Source organism: Bidens hawaiensis, unplaced genomic scaffold (assembly GCF_021521415.1).
Source record: "Bidens hawaiensis isolate Kalapana, Puna unplaced genomic scaffold, B.hawaiensis_p1.1 tig00035365_1, whole genome shotgun sequence".
In the NCBI taxonomy this organism is placed as follows: domain Eukaryota; kingdom Viridiplantae; phylum Streptophyta; class Magnoliopsida; order Asterales; family Asteraceae; genus Bidens; species Bidens hawaiensis.
In genome coordinates, this window is record NW_027505363.1 from 174,250 (window position 1) to 198,173 (window position 23,924).

Below are 23,924 nucleotides of genomic sequence, written 5' to 3' on the forward strand. Positions count from 1 at the left end.
GGTTTATTTCTTATTAGTCATGATTAATTTTTTGTTACTTTTTTAATAACGACAACATTTTATTTATTTAAACAATAACTATTACAAACATTATTAAAACATAATCGATACTAAACATAACAACTTAAACTAAAAAACAACGTCCGTCGTTTTAATCCGGCGTTCTAAAACGATTAAGCGTTGTCACCGGCGGTAGATGCTTGAGTTGTAGAGCCGGACGAATCCCCCGCTTACGCTTTCTTGGCATCCAAACTTCTTTTCTCACGACAATACTTATTCGTATGCTTTCGTAAGGTTTGAGCAATACTTGCACCGAGCCATCTCTTGTGCGTTGGTCATGACACACAAATCGTAATGAACCCAAACATCGGGGCATCGTGTTGTTTCGATCACCATAACAACGTCGTCATTAGTTGCCATTTCTTCTCGGTTTAACCTTAATGTGATTTAGAGTGTGTTTTATACTTTTGAAAGTGGTTTAACTTGATAACACACAACACATTGCTATTTAAAGTATGTTGGTAAGGTTTATATAGTAAAAAAAACCGGTTCCAGCGGTCAAAAATGGCTATATAGCCGTTGGAACCGGTTCCTAATGGCTATATTATTTGAATTTAAAAAAAAAACCGGCGAAACCGGTTTTTACGTAATACCCGGTCTCGGTTCCTACCCTACCCGGTTCCTAAAAATTGCCATTTCATGTCATCGGTTCGGGTCCGGAACCGAACCGGTTCCTGACTGGAACCGGTCCCATTTTCTACTCGGTGTGAAAAAAACCCGGTTCCGAACCAGTTCGGGTTTTTAACAATACCCGATTTGTGCATGTCTAGCTGGAAGACCTTGTCGCTGGTGATAAAAATGGAAAAATAACAAGAGTTTAGTTTAGAGGGTTTATTTAGGATTGGTTGAAGAGGATCATATGATATTCAGATAATATGGTCCACTGATGTTTTGATTTAGAAAATAAATATAAGGAGAAATAGTTTAAAAGAAAAAAAGAAAATAAATGAAATTACCAATTTACCCCTGACTTAACGAACAAAATAAACAGGGTAAGAAAAAAGTACTAAACTGACATGTTGTTGAAACGTGAAGTATCCAATTGCAATAAATTCGAAAAAAATACTAAAGTTGCGTAATTAAGCAAACCACGGGTATGAAAATGGCACTTAACTCATTTCATATTGTATTGGGTTTGGTAATCAAGGGTTTTAATGAGGCAACATGCTATATAAATTAAAGTGGACCTAGGTATCATCACAACTGAAAAATTAACACTAGTTATTTGACTTTGAGTGAGGGCCTTAACCCCCCCCCCCCCCAAAACAACACATCCGTCCGCCATCGGATCGGAATTACACTACCCAAACCACCCATTTTAAGCGCTCTAATGAACATCGAAGACAAAAATCCTAGTTAACTCCAACAAATGACCAAACCATGGTAATAGTGTGAACAATATACCAAAAACCTGAATTGTATAAACAAATATAAGTTCATGGTCTCATAGGTTGTATCTCACATTCCATCTTCCAGTAATATCAGCGTTGAATGTCCAGTTGTTTTCCCTGATTTGTGCATACGGTATCTGCAGAAATAAAAGGATGGTGAGATCACAAATACTTAATCCTCGAAAGTGATCAATATTACAGTTTACATTAGAGTAATTGCCGAAATGATACAAGTTATTTCTCGCTTTAACAAAGTTCTGTAATATTAGTTTTGTCATGTAAATTTGGAAATTTTCTTCAAAGATTAAGGCATAATATGTGTGTTTATGGTTGGGAACTGATTATTGCTAATTGATGCCACTATAAACAGTAGGCGGGAAGTTTACTATAAACAGTAAACGAACGAACACGAACAAAAAAAATTGAGTTTGTTTAATTGAAAGAACGGACATGAACGCATCTTTATGTTCGTTTACATATTCATAGAAAATAATTAAATATTATATGGATGAGTCATCTACTTAATAGTTTTATATTTGTTTGTTTATGTTCATTTATGTTCATTTATGTTTGTTTTTGTTCATTTACGTTTGTCCATAGATGTTCATTTATAACCATTTATCTTTGTTCAGTTATGTTTGTGAATAGTTCATTTAGATTTTAAACAAACGCACTTAAACGATCAAGAACGTGTTCATCTTTTAATGAACGAACATGGACACAATATTTGTCTCATCACGTGTTCGTGTTCATTTAAATTTAAATGAATGAACATGAGCATGTCCTTGTTCGTGTCCGTTTGGTTCATTTACATGCCATTAATCAGTTGTGTAAACACAAGAAAACTGATCGCAACTGTAAATTACTGATTTTTTAGAATTAAATAACAGGTTACCTAGAAAAATTTGGCAAAGGAACCAAATTGGCTTTTAACAAGCAATCGTGCTAGTAAAATAGGTTTAAAAAAAAGTACCTTGTCAATGATTTCGTGGCCAACTTTGAGCCTTACGTCTTGGTCTTTTTGGAAATCCAGGATGTTCCATACCAACTCGAGAGCTCCATGTGGTGTTGGCTGTTTAAAACATATTGCGCTATATATTAAACAAACGCATAATCAAAACCAAAATACTGGAACAGTAAAATTACACGCCACCTGAGTCAACTCTTTGTCAATATCACAACGGCCTTTAAGAACGACATTCACAGACCGATTAAATGCCATAGGATATGCCTTTTTCCCACGCAAGGTACAAATGACTTTCTCATTTTTATCAAAATGCAATCCAGCTCCAACACTAGCTGACAGCTATCAATCAAGAACAAAGATGTCTTAATATAATCTGAATGAACCCATTAAGAAATTAGATGGCTCTGATAGAGATAGCAAATATGATTATCTTTTTCAGTAATAATCTTTTTTATATAAAAACAAAATTAGAAGGTTTATTGCACTAAAATTACACTTTTGGCGACTTTTAAACATTTGACTATTTCCTTCTTAGCTGATTTTTTTTTTCATTTTTACCCACATTTGACTTGTTAAAGTTAAAGCATAGCCCGTATCAACCCTGCCATAAGTGAATCTGTCGAAATTGCCAAATCTGGTAGGTCAAGATACAAGACGTAAGCATACAAATGGTAACATACATCAGGATAGAAGTGTCGAACAAGTGCACAAAGAAAAGTTGGAGCTCCGGTCCGTGTATCGAGCTCTCCATTAAGCTGCAGAATTAACAAATCAGAAATTAATCAAACGTTAAATATTGAGCTATAGCTCAACTGCAAACAATTAGCTTGTAATGAAGCACAAAGAACACTTTTCTTTTTGTAATGACCCAAGAAACAAGACCCTAGAGGGTCTAGTATTATATAATTATGAATTATATAGAACGATAATTAGAAAGAAAAAATGCCTTTGAAAAGTAAGATGAATAATCAACATCCTCCATATGAAGGAGAATATATTGTTGAATCTTCATTATAGTAATGAACAAAATCACAGGGTAACTAGGTTTCCAGAAGTTTGAGCGTACCCAAACATAGAAGGGTGTTCAACTTCTGTAGCAATTACATATAACACTTAATTTCCAAAATCATACTTGCAAAATTAATGGATAAAAGACTATACTTGGGAGCAGAGAACATTGTCAGAAACACTGTTTTTACTTTACTTTTAATGTGCCAATGTTGAAAACTAATGCTTGCCTTAACTTCGATGTTTTTTTGTCTCATTAAAGTTGCAAATACTTTATCATATCAAAATAGTTCATATGAATCAATACCTAGTTTAGTTAAACGCATACCCATTTATTCAAAGTTCAACGATTGTTATCGCTATTTTTTTCATTTATTTGGATTTTACAAATGATCAAATAAGTATATTAAATTGATTACACTACAACTAAAATAATGCTCCATCTTTTTGAATACAGCAATCTTGAAGTTTGTTAACCTAGCGTGCGATTGGTGTAACTTAGGTGACCTTTAAACCGACCGACGGGCCTATTTTCTGTTTAGCTGAAAAGCTACTTTCTTAAAATGAAACTAATTTGAAACTTATGTTCTCCTCTATTGAGGGTAGGTTCATCCAATCCAAGTTTAATATATGTATAACATGATATTTTTAATCCAATGTTAACAGCTTATTGTTAAACATTTTGAAATCAAAATCCCTAATTTCAACCGTCTTGAATCTTGTTATCAAATAGATAAAAATAGACAGAATCAATGGTACAGAAAATAAAATCACCCAAAAAACCAATCGAAATCCAAGACCAAACCGAAACTATAGATTTTGATTCTTTATTTAATAAAGTTATAAGAAACTAATAAATATGTAACCCAAATGTATAATAAGCAATAAGTTGTTTTGGTTTTATCCCGAACTAAAATGGTGTTAGGAAAGGACAGGAGAGAATTAGCAGTAGACAAAATGGTAATCAAATAAACAATCCTATTAGCATAGTAGACAAATAAATTAACATCATCAGTAGTACAGTACAGAACATTGTGCTAGTAAAACAATTCATTGAAATTCAAATGTATGTGATTATTATTATTATTGAAAGTAAAGTAAGAATACCTGAAGCAGAGTGTTGGAGTCGTCGATCTGAAGCTTCTGTTTGGCGTGAATTTTGATGGAGCTGACATCACCGGCGGCGTACTTGACCGTCGGTGGCTGAGGATTCTGATTCTTCTTCGAGTCTCCACCACCGTACCGGAGAGAAGTCTCCATTTCTCAATTGACTCACAGTTGGTCAAACCCTAGCTGCTATTTTAATGGCGGAAAGGATATTTGTTTTTATTCCATTCCGTACTTGATGCCTAAGCAAACTTGCTTCTGAGAATTTTATTTCAGGATCAATACCGATATGCTACCTACCTCATCCTCATCTCTAAGGGTGTTTAAAGTCGGATATACAGAACTTTCAGATAGTAAAATCCGTAACAAGTTTGGATATTCGAAATTTCAGACGTTCAGTCGCACAACAAATCGGATATCTGAAAATTTAGAAAAAAAATCATAATAGTAATAAAGTTTAAAAACTACTTTTATAAAACGACTGTCAAGTGATAGACATCAGTATGGTTTCTCAAAGTAACGCTCAAGCTAAACTCTAAAAGCCTGGGCTCGGTTAAGACAGTATATCTGGCCATAGTAGCGCAAATGGAGCACAGGGCTTTCCAAATTTAAGGAGCCGTTTTAAAAATAAAAAAAAGATTATCCTTTATTTGTATGTTTCGTGTATATTATTTGGATTATGTGTGCTTTGCTTCACTCCTTGTTTGCTGCCATCTTAAAGTTTTCTAGCTATTATTATTGATCCGACTAGTACTTGGTTTCTAGCTTTATTTATCTATTGCAATTCAATCATTATTAAATAGCCAATTTATAACAGCATGTCTCTATGTAATCTTTGATGTGAAGATTCACTTGGAATAAACACCACAACGCAGATCAGTGCCGGTGTAGGTTGTTAACTATAAGAACGAATAATGTGATCATAGGTTCAATCCGCACGAACACGATTTGAACAAACGTACCTATGGACTCTTTTTATTATTAACAGAGGTACTCTTTTTATTATTAACAATAGAAAACTGACTTCAAGACACAAAAACCAAATAAACTTGACACCTACATACATCAACATATATATTACAATTTGTTATCACGGTTGGCTCGCTTAGGAGAATGCGAGTTATCTGAGTCATGACACCGATGGTGATTGGTGATGGCTACTGAAGAGGTAGGTCCCAGCAGAGCCCAGTTGGACCCGCAAGACTCACCTCAAAGAGGGACGTCTGCGCAGTTGAACCCGCAAGACTCACCTTCAACAGGGACGTCTGCGCAAAGGCTAAACTCGCAAGACTCACCTTGAAGAGGGACGTCTGCGCAGAAACCAACTGGATCCGCAGGACCCACCATGCTCAGAGACGTGACGTCCTTACGCGCAGTACGCAAGCTGTTCCCGCAGGAAAAGCCTCCCAATGGTGAAGTACCCCGCCTGTTCCCGCAGCTGCGGATACAAGCCATCAGGGAAGGCTACCTGCGCAGCAAGGCTACACGCACAAGGCACTTAACTCTTAAATAATTCAGTAATGTCACCTGAAGAAGGAGTGAGCAAGCTGGGAACACTCCCGCCCAAAGCCGGGAATACTCCCGCCCAAATGAGCCAGTCCGTACGCTACTGGAGGACCTTTTGTACTGTACCTGACGAGGTATGGACAAAAGGTCTGACCAAAGCAGCGACAGCTCACTGTGACAAAGGAATAGTACACAGCCGGCCTGGTCACTATCAGCCGCTGCCTACTCACAAACCCCTATCACTATTAGCCGCTGCCTACTCACCAACCTGTCGTAGCACGTGCATAGCCTGCAGTTGGTGGAAAAGGAATAGTACACAGCCGGCCTGGTCCCTATCAGCCGCTGCCTACCCACCAACTACCAGCATGGCATGTGCGTAGCCCACAGTTGTCAGAACAGGAATACTATTCAGCCGGCTGTACCTTCTTGGAAACCTACCTTCGGCTATAAATACTCCAACACCTTGGAATGGTATGAACACATTACATTACATTACCTTATCACATCTTATCTTTTCTAGCAATCTCTTAATATACACATATTCAAGAGCAATCTAGTCTGATTCTCACGCCGGAGGGTGGTCACAAGGAGGTACCCCCCCCCTTCTAAGTGACGAGCTCACGGTGTCTGTTTTGCAGGTCATCTGAAGAACCATCTTTGCCGGATCTAACCCCTCGTGGGAAACATCTATTTAACCCCCAGATTATCCGTAATCTGCCCGGGGTCGATTAGTGTTTCTTCATTGGCGCCATCCGTGCATAAAAGCTAGAACTAATTCTCTTAGTTTTTTCAAAACCTCCGAAAAGATGGTTAACGTTACTCCGGTCCCCAGGCCAGGGAGTAGCCAAGAAACCCAGGTAACCACAACCCCAGTTACTGGGGGGAACACCGGCGAATACACACATTTTACGAACACTATCCCGGTTACCCAAGCCGGGGCAAGTGCAGTAAATTTTACGAACACTACCCCAGTTACCCGAGCCGGGGCAAGTGCAGTAAACAATCCTTCCCTGGGATTCATTGATACCCAGGTGGAAAGACAACAGACGAGGCACCCCCGCCAAACACTTGAATAAGTTAAAGCGTGGGCGGAAAAACTTCAAAGGGAATTCCAAGCTGAGTTGGATGAACGCTTACGTTCACTCCAACAGGCTGACGAATTCGGAAGCACTCAACAGCTCAACATGAGCAATGAGTGCGAGTACTTGGACGATGATTCGGAGGAATCCGACACCGACGTAAACCCTCGCCATAAGGCGAAAGGGAAGCGTAAGGACACGGACTTCCAACCGAGAAGGAATTTGGGAGAAACTTTCAAACCAAAAAACGCGGGTAGAAACCCACGCGACTTCTCCAAAGCTTTTAGACCAACTGTTGCAAATGCGGGAACGTCCAAATTTGCAAGGGACATTGCGGAAGCAATCGCCCCGAAGAGTGCCAAGCAGATGCCCAACATCGGCACTTATGATGGTATATCCGACCCAGACGATCATTTGAACAGATTCATAGCGGGGGCAACCGTCAGCAATTGGACGGAACCCACGTGGTGTTATATGTTCCAGATGACGCTAGTTGGAGCGGCTAGAGCGTGGTTTGACCGTCTACCGGTCCACCACATCTATGATTGGGCAGACTTCCAACAGAAGTTTAGCCAACACTTCAGCCAACAAAGAAAGTATACCGAAGAGCAATGGACAATCCTCAATTGCATTCGAGAGGAAGATGAATCTTTGCTAGACTTCATCACTCGCTTCAACTCAAAGAAGCTAAGTCTGGGTAGTATTAGCGAAGATCTTGCTCGCGCTGCTTTCATCCAGGGCACAAAAGACCCAGAGCTCATCCGCACCTTAACGGGTAAAGATGGCATGCCATCCACATGAGATGCCATCATGACAGCAGCTAAACGCTTCGCGGAAACGGAAAAGCAACTGGGTAGAGATCTTCCCCAGAGCACAAACCTCTACACCCAGAAAACAAGAGAAAACAATGTCCTTACCGCCCGACTAAACAAAAAGAGGAAGCTAGGCATTTGGCAGTCAAGGGTAAACTTTGACACCTCATCCGGCTCGCACCCTCGGTTTGGCGGAAAGGATAACATGCCGTCGTCAAACCGGAACTCCAGATGGACGCCACTCACCAAAAGCGTCACCGAGATATTCGACACCGAGAGACTCCCATGGCCAAAGGCTCCAATAATCCGAGAGCGTCACAACGCTGATCAGAGCAAATTCTGTGACTTCCACAGGACAAGAGGCCACAACACCGAGGAATGCGTAGACTTGAAGGACATCGTCGAAGCATTTGTCAGAGATGGGACGCTCACGCACCTCGTGGCGTAATGAACGCTGAGCAGGCTAATGCGTGTAGAACCCCAGTTGGGGAAAACACGAATAAAACTGCAGCTTCAATGTCGGAGACTACTTACTGCGTAAACAACGAGATTCCGAACCAAGTGCATATCGGCTCGAAAGGCTCGATGACACTCCCAAGAACATGGAAGGGAGCTCAATTACACAGTCTGCATGTAGATCAATTCCAAACTTGTAAAAGAAAAGGCCCAGAGCCACTTCTAATGGAAATGATTCTCCTTATCACATTGACGCTGATGGTCTTACATTTATACTTAATGAACTTTCCACACTGATATGCCGGTCTTCACCACATACATAAGTGGGAAAACAAGTCGTTGCATGTGGAAGGCGGCAAAACCCGCATAAACACAAAATGACAAATTTTTAAAGAAAATATAAGGAAAGCCTTCACGCAGGTCAGTCATAAGTAAAGTTTGATCATCCTACTAAATGAAAGTGCTGGTCCTAACCGCACAAATCATGATAGAGGACACCGAACTAACCTATTGACAACCGCGCGTCGAGCGGTTAATTTATTCAAAACACCGATATGCCGGTTTTCACCGCATAAATAAGTGTGAAGAAATCGTTGCGTGTGGAAGGCGGCAAAACCCGCATAAACACAAAAAACGGCAAACCTTCACGCAGGTCAGTCATAGGTGAAGTTCGGTCATCCCACTAAATGAAAGTGCCGGGCCTAACCGCACAAATCATGATAGAGGAAACTAAACTTTAACCTATTGACAACCGCGCGTCGAACGGTTAACTTATTCAGAACACTTAGAAAATATCTTCAAGGAAAAAATGAGGAAAACCTCCACGCAGGTCAGATATGGGTAAAGTTTAGACATCCTGCTAAGTGCAAGTGACGGTCTTACCCGCACAATCACGAAAGAGGAAGCAAAACTTTAACCTATTATCTGCCACGTTGATAGGTTAACTTATTCAAAGTACTTAAGAAATTGCTAAATTAAACTAAAGTATGCACAAGCGAATCATATATTGTTTATGCGGCAAAACAAGTGCCAAATTAAACTATAATATGCATGAGCAAGTCGTACAACGTTTATAAAGCAAGAGTGACGGTCCTACCCGCACAAAAGATTTACATTCCATAAAAATTCAAGTATTACAAGAATGGTCGGGTATCTACCCGCCTACAAGAGTGTAAATCTATACAAAAACATAAACCTATCCTAACAGTGGGAAGGGATCTAAAGGTTCAAGCTTCAGGACCACTCCCTCCAAACCCACTTGTACCCGCACCATCAGTTGGCTGTGGCGGTTCAAGGAAGGTCTTGAGAATGGTTAACCCATCATCAGCAGCAGCAACTTCGTTCACCTTCTCCACCACTGGATGCGGAAAGGCAGCATACTGGTTCACTGCTTGGTCATAAGCAGCTTCAGTATCCACATCATATATAGGGAAGTTGGAAGGTGGGATGCCCTTCTCAACGAACCCTAGACCAAGCAGGAAGCCAGCCTTTTCCCCATCCTCATGAGAAGCGTTGAGGGCTGCGCTCATGGCATCGTCATATGATGTGTCCGTGAAGACCCGATGCACAACCTACAAAACAAAAATACAAGTATCAAAACGTTTTCTAAGTATAAAGAAAAGCGTGAAGACATTATGAAGCTAAGCTTACCTGCGACAACGCTTCTCGTAGTAGCCATTCCTTGGTAACCAGAGCCTCCTGGAGGGCAGCTTGAGCTTGGTTACGGGCGCGTTCGGCTTCACTTTTGTTAAGGTTGGCAAGCAACACTTCTTTAGCCGCAGCCTCTTCGACGCCCTTTAGGTGACGCTCAGTATGGTCAAGCACGCCCCTCTGGTCCAAGATCTCTTGGAGCTTCTTGGCGTCTTCCATGGCCAAGGCATCATGAGCCTGTTGGAGCCTCTCTAGTTTGGCTTTAAGTTCCTCATTCTCGAGGCGTAGAGGCTCAGCAACAGCTTCAGCCTTGGTGGCCCTCTCAGTTGCGTTCCGTGCAGTTTCCTTAGCCAGCCGAAGCTGTTCGTTAACAGCTTGGGCAGCCTTTGAACGGGCCTCGAGACGGGCCTAAACTTCAACCTCGAGGGCCTTGAAGGCCTTCTCCTTCTCCGCAGCAACAGCGGAGAACCTCCTGTTCTCCTCTCGGACAGCCCGCGCCTGAGCTACTACTTGGATCCGAGATGCCTTTAACTTGTCGTTTTCACGACAAAGCAGCTCGACGCGCGGCTGCATCCGGGCTAGGAGAATCCGGAGCTCATTTGTCAACCTACCCTCCTGGTAGCTTGACATTGCTTCCCCCAGCGCCCCCTTGGGGCGGCTTGGCGCGCCCACTCGACGCATTCCACAGGCGTCCGAAGGGTTGTTCATCGGCGGATGTTCCATCGTGGAACATACACTTCATTGGAATCCGACACTGCAAAAACAAAAGGCAGTTAGGAAAAGATGATAAAAAAAATATAAAATAAAATAATAAAAGGCCAAAATAACCCTACGCACCTGTAGGGTCGACGACAGGCCTGTAGCCGCCAAACCCATCACCCGAACCTAACGGATATCCATCCAAGAGGTCAGGTAGATGGGAAGGAGGCAGAGATTGGCTTGACGCCCCAACCCCGGACATACCTGAAGGACCGGCCGTAGTCGCCGGCGCCGGAGGAGGCATAGCGGAGGCCGCCGTGGTAGAAACCAACGGAGGTGAGCTCACCAGAGGTGAACTCACAACCGCGGCTGTGGAAGAATCCACAGAAACACTCACCGCCGGCTCAGTGAAGGAATCAGTGAATATGGCACTGACAGCCGGCGGGGACGTCGTCACAGTTGGAACAGTTGGCTCAACCGGGTGAGCAACTGAACCAACAACTGAAGCAGGCGCAGTCGCCTGGGTCATCGCCTCAGGTAGGTTGACCAAACCTACCGTCATGGGTCCGGAGGTGCTCCTCCCCGCTCCACCCTGGAATGCGGAAGCATCCACGCCTGCACAAAGAAGATATATAAGTATAATGGCGGAAAGTTATGCAGTTAAGATAAAGGAAGTATACTTACGAGTCCTCTTAAGCTTGAAGGTGCGAATAGGCGGGGACGAACCCGATGGAGCCGGCCTCTTCACGCCGGTCACCGTCGTTGTACTAGGCTGCCCGGAGGTGACAGCTGTCTCAACCTCCGGAACAGTGGTCTCATCACCACCAGGGTTCCCCGCCACCTCTTCACTCTCGGTCTCCGACTCTGACCGATTCTCCTGATCGGCAGTGGAGGCAACCTTCGCCTTGCCCTTCCCGCCGGCAGCCTTCTTCTTCCTCGCGAAGAATGGACCATCTGCGGATTCCTCATCAGAAGATGACAAGATTAGAGGAATTCCAGCAGAGGTTTGAGCATTGACAGGTCGAGGGTTAAATAACTCCTTACCTGGCCGCGTGGCGCTTAGAATCGGGTGGCCCGGCGGGTAGACCTCCAGGAACCGATCCGCCGTTTGCTCAAGGATGGGCAACTCGTTCTCATCTATAGCACGAATACCCATCTGAGCGGGACCATCACTCTCCCGCGGCTGCAGGAGAGACTGCAAGTCGTTTCCCTCTGAACAAAAAGAAAAAACGGTTAGAACAAAAACCCTAAATTAACGGATAATATGAAGCATACCGTAAGGGACAGAGTTCAAACCGTATTCGAGGACGATGGGAATCTGTGACGTCTCCTTCCACACCCGGCTCATCCCGAGCATCACCATCCCGGACTCCGCAAAGCGGTAAACCGGAGACTGGATCCGGGAAACCTTGGAGAACCATTCCGCCTCCTGGTAGTTGGAGGCGTGAAGGTTCCGGAGAGCTCTCCCGTTCTTGAACGTCATCGCTATGGGGACGACGCGAGCGGAGATATAGAAGAACTCCCGCTTCCAAAATCGAAAACTGCGCTCGGTAGCGCAGATCTTCAAACCCTTGATCCGATTGACCAAGGTATACCACCCCTGGATGCACCTCCAGGAATAGAAGGTCATCAGGCGGTCAACATGGGGCTCCACACCCAGAATGAGACACACCCACTCAAAATGGCGGATCTTGGCGATCGCCATTGGGTGTACCTCAGTCAGATGCACATCGTGTCTCTCCAGAACACGGTATACAAACTTCGTCAATGGGAACCTGAGATTCCCATAGACGAAGAATGCAGCGTACACCCCTATCTTGCCCTTGGGGCATCGTACACCGCCTGATGAGATGCAGGAAACTCAGGCTCGAAAGGCTCGAGCATGAACTTCCTGACGACGTACTGATAGAGGTCGACTGGAAGAGCACACTGGCACTCGCCAGCAGTACTCTTGTCATCCTTGTCCGACGGATTCTCGAGGTATGCATCGGACTCCTCGACAGTAACCTCAGGATCATGAGAAGACATGTTTGGGATGTAAAGAAGAACGATTTCAGGAGAATGCTCGACGGAAACGTTAGAGTATTCGCCGGAAATCGTTTAGAAGAAGAAGAGAGAAGTGAAAGTGTGGATTAAGCTGCACCCTCTCCCCCTTTATATACTCATCGCAATAAATGCGATGAATTTAATGCGGAGGAGAGAGGAAAACGCAGGTCCAATGAAACTATGACACGTGGAAAAAGTAAGCTGGCAACAGCTGTTGACAGGACGCGTGCCGTAAACTTCGCGGCCACGCGCCCGAAAACTCGCGCCCACGCGCCTGAAAAAGCGTCTGGAATGACCATATACTGTCACGTCGCCATAACTTCCTGCACGTCCTGACACTGTCAGAAGAAACCGTCGGACGACGTTTCAACAGTTTGGACTGTTATCCTTTCACCAACTCTTCGAATTTCAAAAAGATTAAAAAAGATTCAAAAGTAAGCGGGACTATACCCCTTACCTTGGCAACCAAGTAACTATAAGACAGGTGTGAGTACAGTGTTAAGGCAAAACCCTTCACATACTTAGCACCTGCAGGGAATTGAAGCCAAGAATACCTCGGCGACCAAGTAACTATAAGACGGGTGCGGGTACAGTGTTAAGGCAAAACCCTTCACATACTTAGCACCCGCAGGGAATTGAAGCCAGGAATACCTTGGAAGTAAAGTATCTATAATACGAGTGCGGGTACAGTGTCAAGGCGAAACCCTTCACATACCTAGCACTCTGCAGGGAATTGAAACCAAGAAGGATCTTCTGGGCCATGCTTGCGGAAACGGGAATAACATCCCCGCATAGCGGGAACGTCGAGAACAAGATTGTTTGAAGCTCCAAGATGGAATTGGTTGTTTTAACATAATTGATCACTATGTTCAAAACTACCAAAACCTCATGGAGAATCTACACAAGTGGAACACAACGCTCCTGACTTGCGAGGAGGTTACAGACCTACCCGCATCATACCCAAAGATCAAGCAGAAAAGTCGGGAATTTCTGCACGTGACATTAGGACTTCCGCGGGAAGAATCCCCATGGAAAACCGTAAAACTAAACACTTTTCAAAACCCTTTGCTTAAGTCCAAAAGTTCACCACACTTATTAACAATTCATGAGAAGAACATTGGACTGGGGGGACTTGAAGAGGTAGGTCCCAGCAGAGCCCAGTTGGACCCGCAAGACTCACCTCAAAGAGGGACGTCTGCGCAGTTGAACCCGCAAGACTCACCTTCAACAGGGACGTCTGCGCAAAGGCTAAACTCGCAAGACTCACCTTGAAGAGGGACGTCTGCGCAGAAACCAACTGGATCCGCAGGACCCACCATGCTCAGAGACGTGACGTCCTTACGCGCAGTACGCAAGCTGTTCCCGCAGGAAAAGCCTCCCAATGGTGAAGTACCCCGCCTGTTCCCGCAGCTGCGGATACAAGCCATCAGGGAAGGCTACCTGCGCAGCAAGGCTACACACACAAGGCACTTAACTCTTAAATAATTCAGTAATGTCACCTGAAGAAGGAGTGAGCAAGCCGGGAACACTCCCGCCCAAAGCCGGGAATACTCCCGCCCAAATGAGCCAGTCCGTACGCTACTGGAGGACCTTTTGTACTGTACCTGACGAGGTTTGGACAAAAGGTATGACCAAAGCAGCGACAGCTCACTGTGACAAAGGAATAGTACACAGCCGGCCTGGTCACTATCAGCCGCTGCCTACTCACCAACCCCTGTCACTATTAGCCGCTGCCTACTCACCAACCTGTCGTAGCACGTGCATAGCCTGCAGTTGGTGGAAAATGAATAGTACACAGCCGGCCTGGTCCCTATCAGCCGCTGCCTACCCACCAACTGCCAGCATGGCATGTGCGTAGCCCACAGTTGGCAGAACAGGAATACTATTCAGCCGGCTGTACCTTCTTGGAAACCTACCTTCGGCTATAAATACTCCAACACCTTGGAATGGTATGGACACATTACATTACATTACCTTATCACATCTTATCTTTTATAGCAATCTCTTAATATACACATATTCAAGAGCAATCTAGTCTGATTCTCACGCCGGAGGGTGGTCACAAGGAGGTACCCCCCCCCCTTCTAAGTGACGAGCTCACGGTGTCTGTTTTGCAGGTCATCTGAAGAACCATCTTTGCCGGATCTAACCCCTCGTGGGAAACATCTATTTAACCCCCAGATTATCCGTAATCTGCCCGGGGTCGATTAGTGTTTCTTCAGCTACTGTCAGGTCTGCTTTTTATGCTCACGTCGTTGCTGGATAAATGTTTCGGATCTAATACATTGTGTTGAAGAACAGAAGAGGAGGCCTGCGCCTTAGGACTTGCGTCAATGGCTTTGGTTAAATCCAGTTTTGCAAGCTTCCACGCACTGATTCGAACCGGACGGCTACTTTGTTTACCCATGGCAACAATGTAATCATATGTTGTGATACTCTGCATCCACCAACATATTAAAGTCTGTTAAAAAGTTTCATTGGTGCATAATAAATCATTTTTATCAAGAAAATATATTGAAAACAAATATATATATATATATATATATATATATATATATATATAATCATAATCATATTTGACACACTGCTTAGTTATCAAAAGTTTCAGATTCTTAAGACAATGCTGGTTTTCAACATCGATTCATTGCAGTAGGGGCAGTGTACAAGAGCGAACCTTGCCAAGTGGATTATATGGAACAAGAAGAGGTCGCCTAGCAGAACGGTGGCTAGAAAGGAAACAACCGTACATATCGCCTGCAAAATTATTACAAAAAAAGATTTTTTTTAAAAAAAGAACAATTTTCTGTGAACATAAATTATTTGAAGTTTAAAGTGAGAAAACATACCACAACAGTTGCAAAAGGGGCCCGACTAAATGCACCGCCAAGTCTATGAGAAATCTGATCTTCTGTAGCCCGTTTATTAACAAAACATCGAACAAGAACCGCAACACCAACACCAAATTCAAAAGTGAGCTGACATGAACAATACAACCCCATATTTGTATTAACTGCACTAACCAACACAAAAATATTAATAGTGTTTAACACGTACCCAAACTAGGCTCACCGCCATTAAGCACACAAATGTGATGTAATTTTTCCTCCCCACGAAATTGTTCAACCACTGCATATAAATTTAAGAACAATAATTACAAATTAAAATAAAGATTCACTGTTTTAATAAAGCTCAAGTTTAGAACTCACGACACAATGATGATCAAACCCGATAACACATTTCTTACAACTCCTGCAGTGTTTGCAAGACTTATGCACCTACCAAAAAAAACAAAATAAACTCATTTTCCAAATGGTGGTTGTTCTAAAGCACAACAAAAATATAAACATGCACATAATATGTAATTAGATAATAGATATTAACAATACCTCGGCATTACATGACCAGCAAAATAAATTCTCTTGCTTGCCTCCTTGTTGCATTTCTTCATCATTTCTACAATCTTCTTTCACAATACAACCACGAAGGACACCACCAAATTTCGAATAACAACCACCCGACTTGCTAACAGCTGATGCATTTCCAGACATCAAATGTGAAACTTGATGCAATACCAACTTGAAGGACCCGAATGGTTAATGTGAAAAGTATAAGGGTGGTACGGAAGATCTAAAATGACGGATTGGAGGAGATCTTAAGTTCAGGGACTAAGTTGAATAACTTGGTGCATAAGTTATCTTTTCTATTTAAATTAGAAGTCTAGTCTTATTCTTCCTAGTTTAAATTTCTTGTTGAGTAACTTATTAGTTGCCTATAAATAAGTCCTAGAATTTATTGTTATTTTATACCGTTTTCGTTTGTTATTGATAAAAAGAGTTATATAAGGTTTATGCAATATCGTGCTCGGTTTTTGATTCACTTGATCGATTAAGTTTAACTTCAAACCTCTATTTTAAGTTTTTGATGATTTGATTCCTTAAATAAAAAAAGAAGAAAGAACACTAGCAAGCTAACTAACGATATGGACTTGAATCACTAACCAGGAGCTTCTGAACCGTTACGGGATCTATTTTGTGATACCCTTCCTGGTTCAACTAATATCCTGGGGTCTGCAGGGTCAATAGCTGCGCATCTTACGTACAGAACAAATACACTGAGAGCCTATAACAATATAACATAATAGCGATGAAACAATCCTTAGTGAATAGATTAAAATAATTTGAACCAAAAGCACAAAGAATTTATTTACCAAGAACGAATAAACACCGATAGCCACATGTTCATAGATTTGCTTTCCAAGAAACGGGGAGAAAAATGCATAGAAGGCGGCAGACAACAAGAAGAAGACGGTAATAGCCATGACCTGCACATTTAGGAGGAACTAAATAATAAGAAGCCGAAAACAAGCAAACATACATTCAATAAGAACACAAACATAACTAATAATGACAACAAAATGAGTACCTGGAAAGCATGAGCAAGAAGTTCGCATCCATGGCGTCTAGCCATGATTAAAAACCAAAGTCAAAACGCAAATATCCGATATCAAAGACCATTCACAGTCAACCAAACCATAGAATCCTCAAAACTCCAACAAAAGTTAACACACAAAAATCACCAGTTAGTGCAAATGTTGGTAATATAGTAAAATGATGATTTTGACTCGTTTGTGATATTGTAAATTAGTAACGTTGATGTGGATAGCATAATTGATGTTTTGACTAGTTTGTTGATGCTAATGTTGTTAGTATAGAAAGATAATGAAATTGACCCGTTTGTAATTTTGTGAATTAGTGATATTGATCCGGACATTCTAGTAAACGAAACCTTAAACCGTTTTCAATAGATAAAGAAGTATTATAGCTTTGTCATGTCAATGGCCCGTTTGCAGATGATTGATATTGACAATATAGACATATAGTTAATGCGGTTATTAACTTGTGGTAATAATTATGTAGCACGATAGTTGTATGTTATTTTGACCCGCTTGTGTATATGCCAATTCAAGATGTTATGTCAAAATAAGTTGATGATCGGAACGGCGAAATTATTGAAGTCGAAGAAGTTCAGTTTGAGGCATCCGAAGGGTGGATTGGAACGAAGAGGTGTCAGTTGTCGATCGAAATAATTGTCAGAAAGTGGCGATGAAGGTTCGATTTTCTAACGGAGTTTAAAATGAAGTGTGATGGTTAGAGTATTTAGTGAAGTTCATGTTGGTTTTATTTTAGTTTTTATTATTATTATTTTTTAATTTTTAACAATAAGGGTATAATTGTTATTTAACAAGGATGGAGATGACATATTTTTAAAACGCGTTAGTTGTGAGCAGTGGCGAAGCCTGGCCTTTACAAGTCAAGGTCATATCACATATCTTACATTTATGAAAAACTACCTTTCTACAGCTTCTATTTCAATATCCAACTAACTTAAAATCAAAATGATAACTAGTTTATACAAACACTAATCGTAGTAATAGTTCAGCCACGCATCCAAACACACACCGCACCGAATTCGAAAATCAAGTCAAAAGTCGAACAATTCAAGAAACAACTCTACAAAATAACAAAACAAACCCGATGAGAGTTAGATGTCTCTATGTAATCTTTGCTGCGAAGATTCACTTGGCACAAACACCGGAAGCTGCCCACCTCGCTGCGATCTACCCTGCTGATAATAACTCGACGTGTTGGTCGTTATGGCAGAAGCATTCGTGGTCGTTTCCCTCTGTGGGCCACCCCCACCGCTGGGCCCCACAAGAGGCCCACCAAAGAAAATCGACTGACCCGTGTATGTAAGCTCGGTGCCCGAACCCTGCGAGGTAGACCCACCACCTCCCGGCTTCACCTTAGCAGCAGACACGAACCGGCCCGCTTCTTGATCCCAATACACGGAAGATGATCGTGTACCCTCGTTTGCAGCCGCGTTTCTCCTAGGCATCTGTGGTAACCTAACTGGTGGCGGTGCTGGTGCGGGTGCAGGTACAGGCACTGCCACCGGCGCGGGTGGAGCGGGCTCGTTAGACCATGGAGACTGGTTCCCGGACGACTGGTATATCGGGTTAAAATGGTCCTGGGCGGGTTGCGGGCTGCTTAAATTACTAACCACACTATGCGCACACGTTTCGGTATCATCGCGGCTAGCTCGACTAGGCGGATACGAGCTTTTCGAGTCATGAAACCGGTGGTGGTGGTGGCTACTGTTCGGGCTGCTTTTTATGCTCACGTTGCTGCTGGATAAATGATCTTGATCGTATTGGTTGGGTTTAGAGCCTACGGGTCGAAGAACAGAAGACGAGGCTCGGGCCTTAGCACCTGCTTTCATGGCTTCGGTTGAATCCAGTTTCGCAAGCTTCCAAGCGCTGATTCGAACCGGACGGTTAGGTTGTCGTTTACCCTTGTCAGGTGGCTGGACCGCATCTGGGTCAACAGTTGATGGAAGGCGTCCAGGCTCTAAATGAGCTATGACTTCATCCTGTTTAAAAATAATAAAAAAATATTATTATTATTATTATTATAGAAAGTTGTTTTTAAAAATGAAAATTTTAACTTTGGGGGTACCTGATGATCCATAAATATTCTTGGAGGGGTGCACCAGGCGCCTTTATAATTCAGGCCCAAGCCCAAACCGAGGGAGCTTCTGCCACTCATGGCGGTGACAGCCAAGCTAGTTGGGGAAGATTGCAAGCTTTGTTGATCCATTCCGTCTATTGACGGTCCCGGGGGTTCACTTTGTGTCCTCATGGCAACGACATATTCGTATGTTGTGATACCCTGCATCCATCAGACCATCAACATGTTACAGTTTGGCCAAAAGTGTTTTTTTTTAATGCATAAAAGATGTTTTTTTTATTTGACTTAAGTGGAAGCCTACAAAAACGAACCTTGCGAATTAAGATTATGTGGAAAAAGAAGAGTTCTCCTAGCGGAATGGTCGTTAGAAAGGAAACAACTGTACATATCGCCTGCAAAAAGAAATCCATAATTTATTTTAGAGTTTCATATGTAAAATGATCAGAAAAAATGTAGTTATTAAAGTTAAAAGAAAGCAAACATACCACAACAGTTGCAAAAGGGGCCCAACTAAATCCATCTCCAAGTCTATCGGAAATCTGATCCTCTGTAGCATGTTTATTAACAAAACATCGAACAAGAACCGCAACACCAACTCCAAATTCAAAAGTTAGCTGACATGAACAATACAGCCCCATATTTTAATTAACCTCACTAATAAACACAGAGATATTAATAATATTTAACACGTACCCAAACTAGGCTCACCGCCATTAAGCACACAAACGTAAAGTAGTTTTTCCTCCCCACACAATTGTTTAACCACTGCACAACAACAAACTCAAAAAAATTAAATTACAGATTGTTCAAACAAATGTCATTAATCAGACTGGAGTTATAATTTATAAACTCACCCGACAATGATGATCGAACCCGTCAACACATTTATCACAACTCCTGCAATGTTTGCTAAACTTACGCACCTATAAGAAACCAAAACAAACCCATTTACCGACAAATGGATTGAAACTGCCACATGTCTATATACTATATTATAAAACACTCGAGAATGGTAGATCAAGAACTTTATAAATTTAAGAGGTTTACATGTTACAACATTTGATGCACATAATACAACACTTGATGCATTCACTTTGAGTAATAAAAACTTTTCAAGGGGTAAAATGGTCTTTTGTAAACACTAATGATTAATATACATTATTTATTAATGCATATCTAATTCACTACATTAAGTACATATAATAATGAACATTTAATAATAATAATAATAATAATAATAATAATTATTATTATTATAATAATAATACCCAAATATAATCAGTGTTTAAGGCATGTCGGGTTAGATTTAACTCTTATGAACCCGCTGCGAAGTGCGGGCCACCCACTCGTGGATTTTAATTAAGACAATAATATCATGTAGAAAATAAACATGTAATTAGATATTAACGATACCTCTGCGTTGCACAATGTGCAGAATAAAGCCTCTTCTTCGCCTCCTTGTTGCATTTCTTCATCGTTTCTGCAATCTTCTTTGACGATACAACCGCAAAGGACCTCACCAACTTTTGAACAACAGCCGCCCGAGCTACGGTTATTGTATACTCCTTCATTTCTAACTACCGACTTGCTAACGGATGACGCGTTCCCAGGAGCTTCTGAACCATTATGGGATCTGTTTGGTGATGCCCGTCCCGGTTCAATTAATATCCCGGGGTCTGCAGGATCAATAGCGGTGCATCTGACGTAAAGAACGAATACACTGAGAGCCTATAATAACATATTAGGGTTGACACACCATTAGATAAAGAACAAGAATCGATGCCTAATATGTGCATAACTAAATACTAAATGTGGGACTTCGACCCATTTTACTTAAATATTTAATCATTCAGGTTATCTTTTATTAACGACGTGTCAAAAGGGTAAAATCAGAAGAGGAAAAAAAAGAAGTTTAGCTTAACTGGAAATGGTCAAAACTGGCCCAAAAGTGTATTTTTAAACCTTGAAACCTAATAAACAGCTTAAATCAAAATATTAAATTGTTGTTGACTTAACAACTAGTTACAGAAAAGATTAAAATAGTTTGGAGCAAAAAACTATTCAGGTTAACCCATTGTACCAAAAGTCAACCTGCTACCCAGCCCACCTGTCCTCTACTGATTAAAGCATTAATAATTCATTTACCAAGAACGAATAAACACCGATAGCCACGTGTTCGTATATATCCTTTCCAAGAAACGGGGAGAAAAATGCATAGAAGGCGACTGATAACAAGAAGAAAACTGTAATCGCCACAACCTGCACATTTAAGAGAAACCAAATAAGAAGCCAAACACAAGCAAATATACGACAACAGGGGCTGTTTGGATATGCATTTACAGTGATATTTAGTTTCTGACTATCGATTATCGATTCTGAGGCAAATATTTTAATACTTTTGGTTTTGTTGCGGCTGAGGCTGTGGAGATACGTAGTCGTATCCAATGGGTCACAAATAGTAATGTTATGACCCCAAGATCTACGAATGTAATTTTTTAAACGTCTTAGTTTTCCCATCCAAAAAGGGCTAACGGTGCAGTTTGTCTTCTATTTCAATGAAAACACTACTCTTAAATAAAAAACATATTCTTTTAGTACCAAAAATAATTTGGCATAATCAGAGTTACACCTATGTATTATTAAGCAATCATATAGAGATATAGATAACACTGAATTATTAAGATGTCTGACTGATTAAGAGATAGCCTTTGAATCATACCATTAACAGGCTCTATAAACCATTAAGAGGTTTCTTTTTAGTGAACCAAACAGACTCTACCTCTGACCCCGATTCAGAGTTAGCCTCTTAATCATTAAGAGGCTACCAAACAGCCCCTGATAGTCAAAACACTTCCGTCCATCAAACTATGTGCTCAGTCAAACCTCAAGTAGAGAGATTCTTGAATTTAAGCAAGGGTTGTCTTTCACTTTTCAGTAACATTTTAAATAACAAGTTACAAACAATGATTAGTTTCATTACTAACCAAGATTAAAGCAATCTACTTGGGGTGTTTGGATGTGAGTTTAATCATATTCTTGGGATTGTTTGGAGCATAATTCTCATCATAAATAAGAACTTTCAAGAAGCATTTAAGAAGATGCTAATTAATTAACCACATAAAACTAAAATTACTTAAATATCCCAAACTTCTACTTCTCATCAAACAAATTTCCATAAAACATAATCATTAATTAAATAAAAGCAAAATGAGTACCTGGAAAGTATGAGCAGGATGTTAAAAATGGAAGATCAGGGAGACTATGACCGTAAACTTTATATATTAAAGTGAAATGACAATATTAGCAAACCATGAGGATGAAAACAACTATTTATTTACTCGTTTCAAAAACACATTAACTTAAGTGGACTTGAAAACAAGTGAAGTAGTCTAAACCTCAAGTAGATGGATTCTTGAATTTGAGGAAAAGATGAAACAGTTCAAAATCATAAAACCAAAACTTATAAGTAAAAATTAGTTTCACTACTAACCAAGATTAAAGCAAACTACTTGGGGTGTTACTTTGTATGGTCAACATATAATTTTTCAAGAAGCATTTAAGAAGATGCTAATTAATTACTAAATTACTTAAATTTCCCAAATTTCTACTTCACATCAAACAACACAAACATAACAATTAATTTAATAATAATAATAATTACCTGGAAAGTATGAGCAGGCAGTTCCCATCCATGGCGTCTAGCCATGGTCAAACCCCAAAGTCAAACCCCAAATCAAACACCATTAACCATTGAATCTCCAACAAAACCACCAAAATTATTATTAACACATAAATAAGCAACAGTCTTGATCTTGACCCAGATGAATACGACCCGACCCGGTAGCTTGGTTTCTCCTCAAGTTCTTTCTAGGGTTTGTACGTGGAAGAAGAAGAAGTAGAATTACAATACTAAAGTTGAATAATAAGATGCAGGGCAGGGGTTGTTAAATCTTTGTTTTGTGCATAAAAGTGCTACAACTTGTAGGCCTGCAAACATATGAATAAAAAATTAATAATTAATTGGTAAATGTGGTAGTCAAAGTTGACACAATATTAGAGATGCTTTGCCGGCTGAAATGTAGTGTTTAGACTTTAGACTACTTCACTTCTTTCAAGTCTACTTAACGTGGTTTTCAAATGGGTAAATTGTGGTTATAGGTGCATAAATTGGTTTAAAACTCAAAATTAATTTGGGTTGAAGCAGGTTTTTTGACTAGGTTACGATCAGTTTCGGTTCAAGTTTTTACCCGGTTTTGGTCGTTCGGTTAATCTGTTTTGAACCGGTTTTAAAGAAGAAAATTAGAAACAATTTCCGAACCTACGATTTCAATTGGTTCTAAATCAATTTTTACATAATCGGTTTCAAACTGGTTTGGTATCGGTTTGATTTTCGGGTCGATTCGGTTAACTGGTTTATTCGTCCACCTCTACTTGAGGTTTGTTAAATTTGTTATTTCAGTTTATTATATAACATTTACGGTTTTAGACTCCTTGATCTTTTTTATATGTGATGCAATTAACTTCACATGTTTAACTCTCTTAAATATTTTGTTTATGTAAAGTGGTATTCCAGTCTTGTCATAAGATATAAACATAATTATACATGGTACAATATA

General features: G+C 41.0%; 3 protein-coding genes across 3 annotated transcripts; all 3 read right to left on the reverse strand.

The window, feature by feature from the left end:
* Positions 1–1,385: 1,385 nt before the first annotated feature.
* LOC143612704 (outer envelope pore protein 21B, chloroplastic-like) lies at positions 1,386–4,785 on the reverse strand. The gene is made up of 5 exons (XM_077086621.1): positions 4,534–4,785; positions 3,099–3,173; positions 2,605–2,757; positions 2,425–2,523; positions 1,386–1,588 (listed from the first exon to the last, which is right to left on the reverse strand). The coding sequence occupies exons 1-5, from the start codon at positions 4,684–4,686 to the stop codon at positions 1,505–1,507; spliced, it is 564 nt and encodes a 187-aa protein (XP_076942736.1). The 5' UTR covers positions 4,687–4,785; the 3' UTR covers positions 1,386–1,504.
* A 10,214-nt stretch (positions 4,786–14,999) lies between these two features.
* On the reverse strand, positions 15,000–17,326 carry LOC143612701 (protein S-acyltransferase 21-like). Its single transcript, XM_077086618.1, has 9 exons — positions 17,204–17,326; positions 16,989–17,102; positions 16,780–16,900; positions 16,168–16,340; positions 15,988–16,056; positions 15,836–15,907; positions 15,628–15,756; positions 15,456–15,535; positions 15,000–15,246 (listed from the first exon to the last, which is right to left on the reverse strand). The coding sequence occupies exons 1-9, from the start codon at positions 17,246–17,248 to the stop codon at positions 15,000–15,002; spliced, it is 1,050 nt and encodes a 349-aa protein (XP_076942733.1). The 5' UTR covers positions 17,249–17,326.
* Positions 17,327–18,164: 838 nt separating this feature from the next.
* Positions 18,165–23,070, reverse strand: LOC143612705 (protein S-acyltransferase 21-like). Its single transcript, XM_077086622.1, has 9 exons — positions 22,970–23,070; positions 21,454–21,567; positions 20,722–21,036; positions 20,163–20,231; positions 20,002–20,073; positions 19,794–19,922; positions 19,620–19,700; positions 19,297–19,509; positions 18,165–19,210 (listed from the first exon to the last, which is right to left on the reverse strand). Exons 1-9 carry the CDS (start codon positions 23,012–23,014, stop codon positions 18,323–18,325), a joined length of 1,926 nt encoding a protein of 641 aa, XP_076942737.1. The 5' UTR covers positions 23,015–23,070; the 3' UTR covers positions 18,165–18,322.
* Positions 23,071–23,924: the final 854 nt, after the last annotated feature.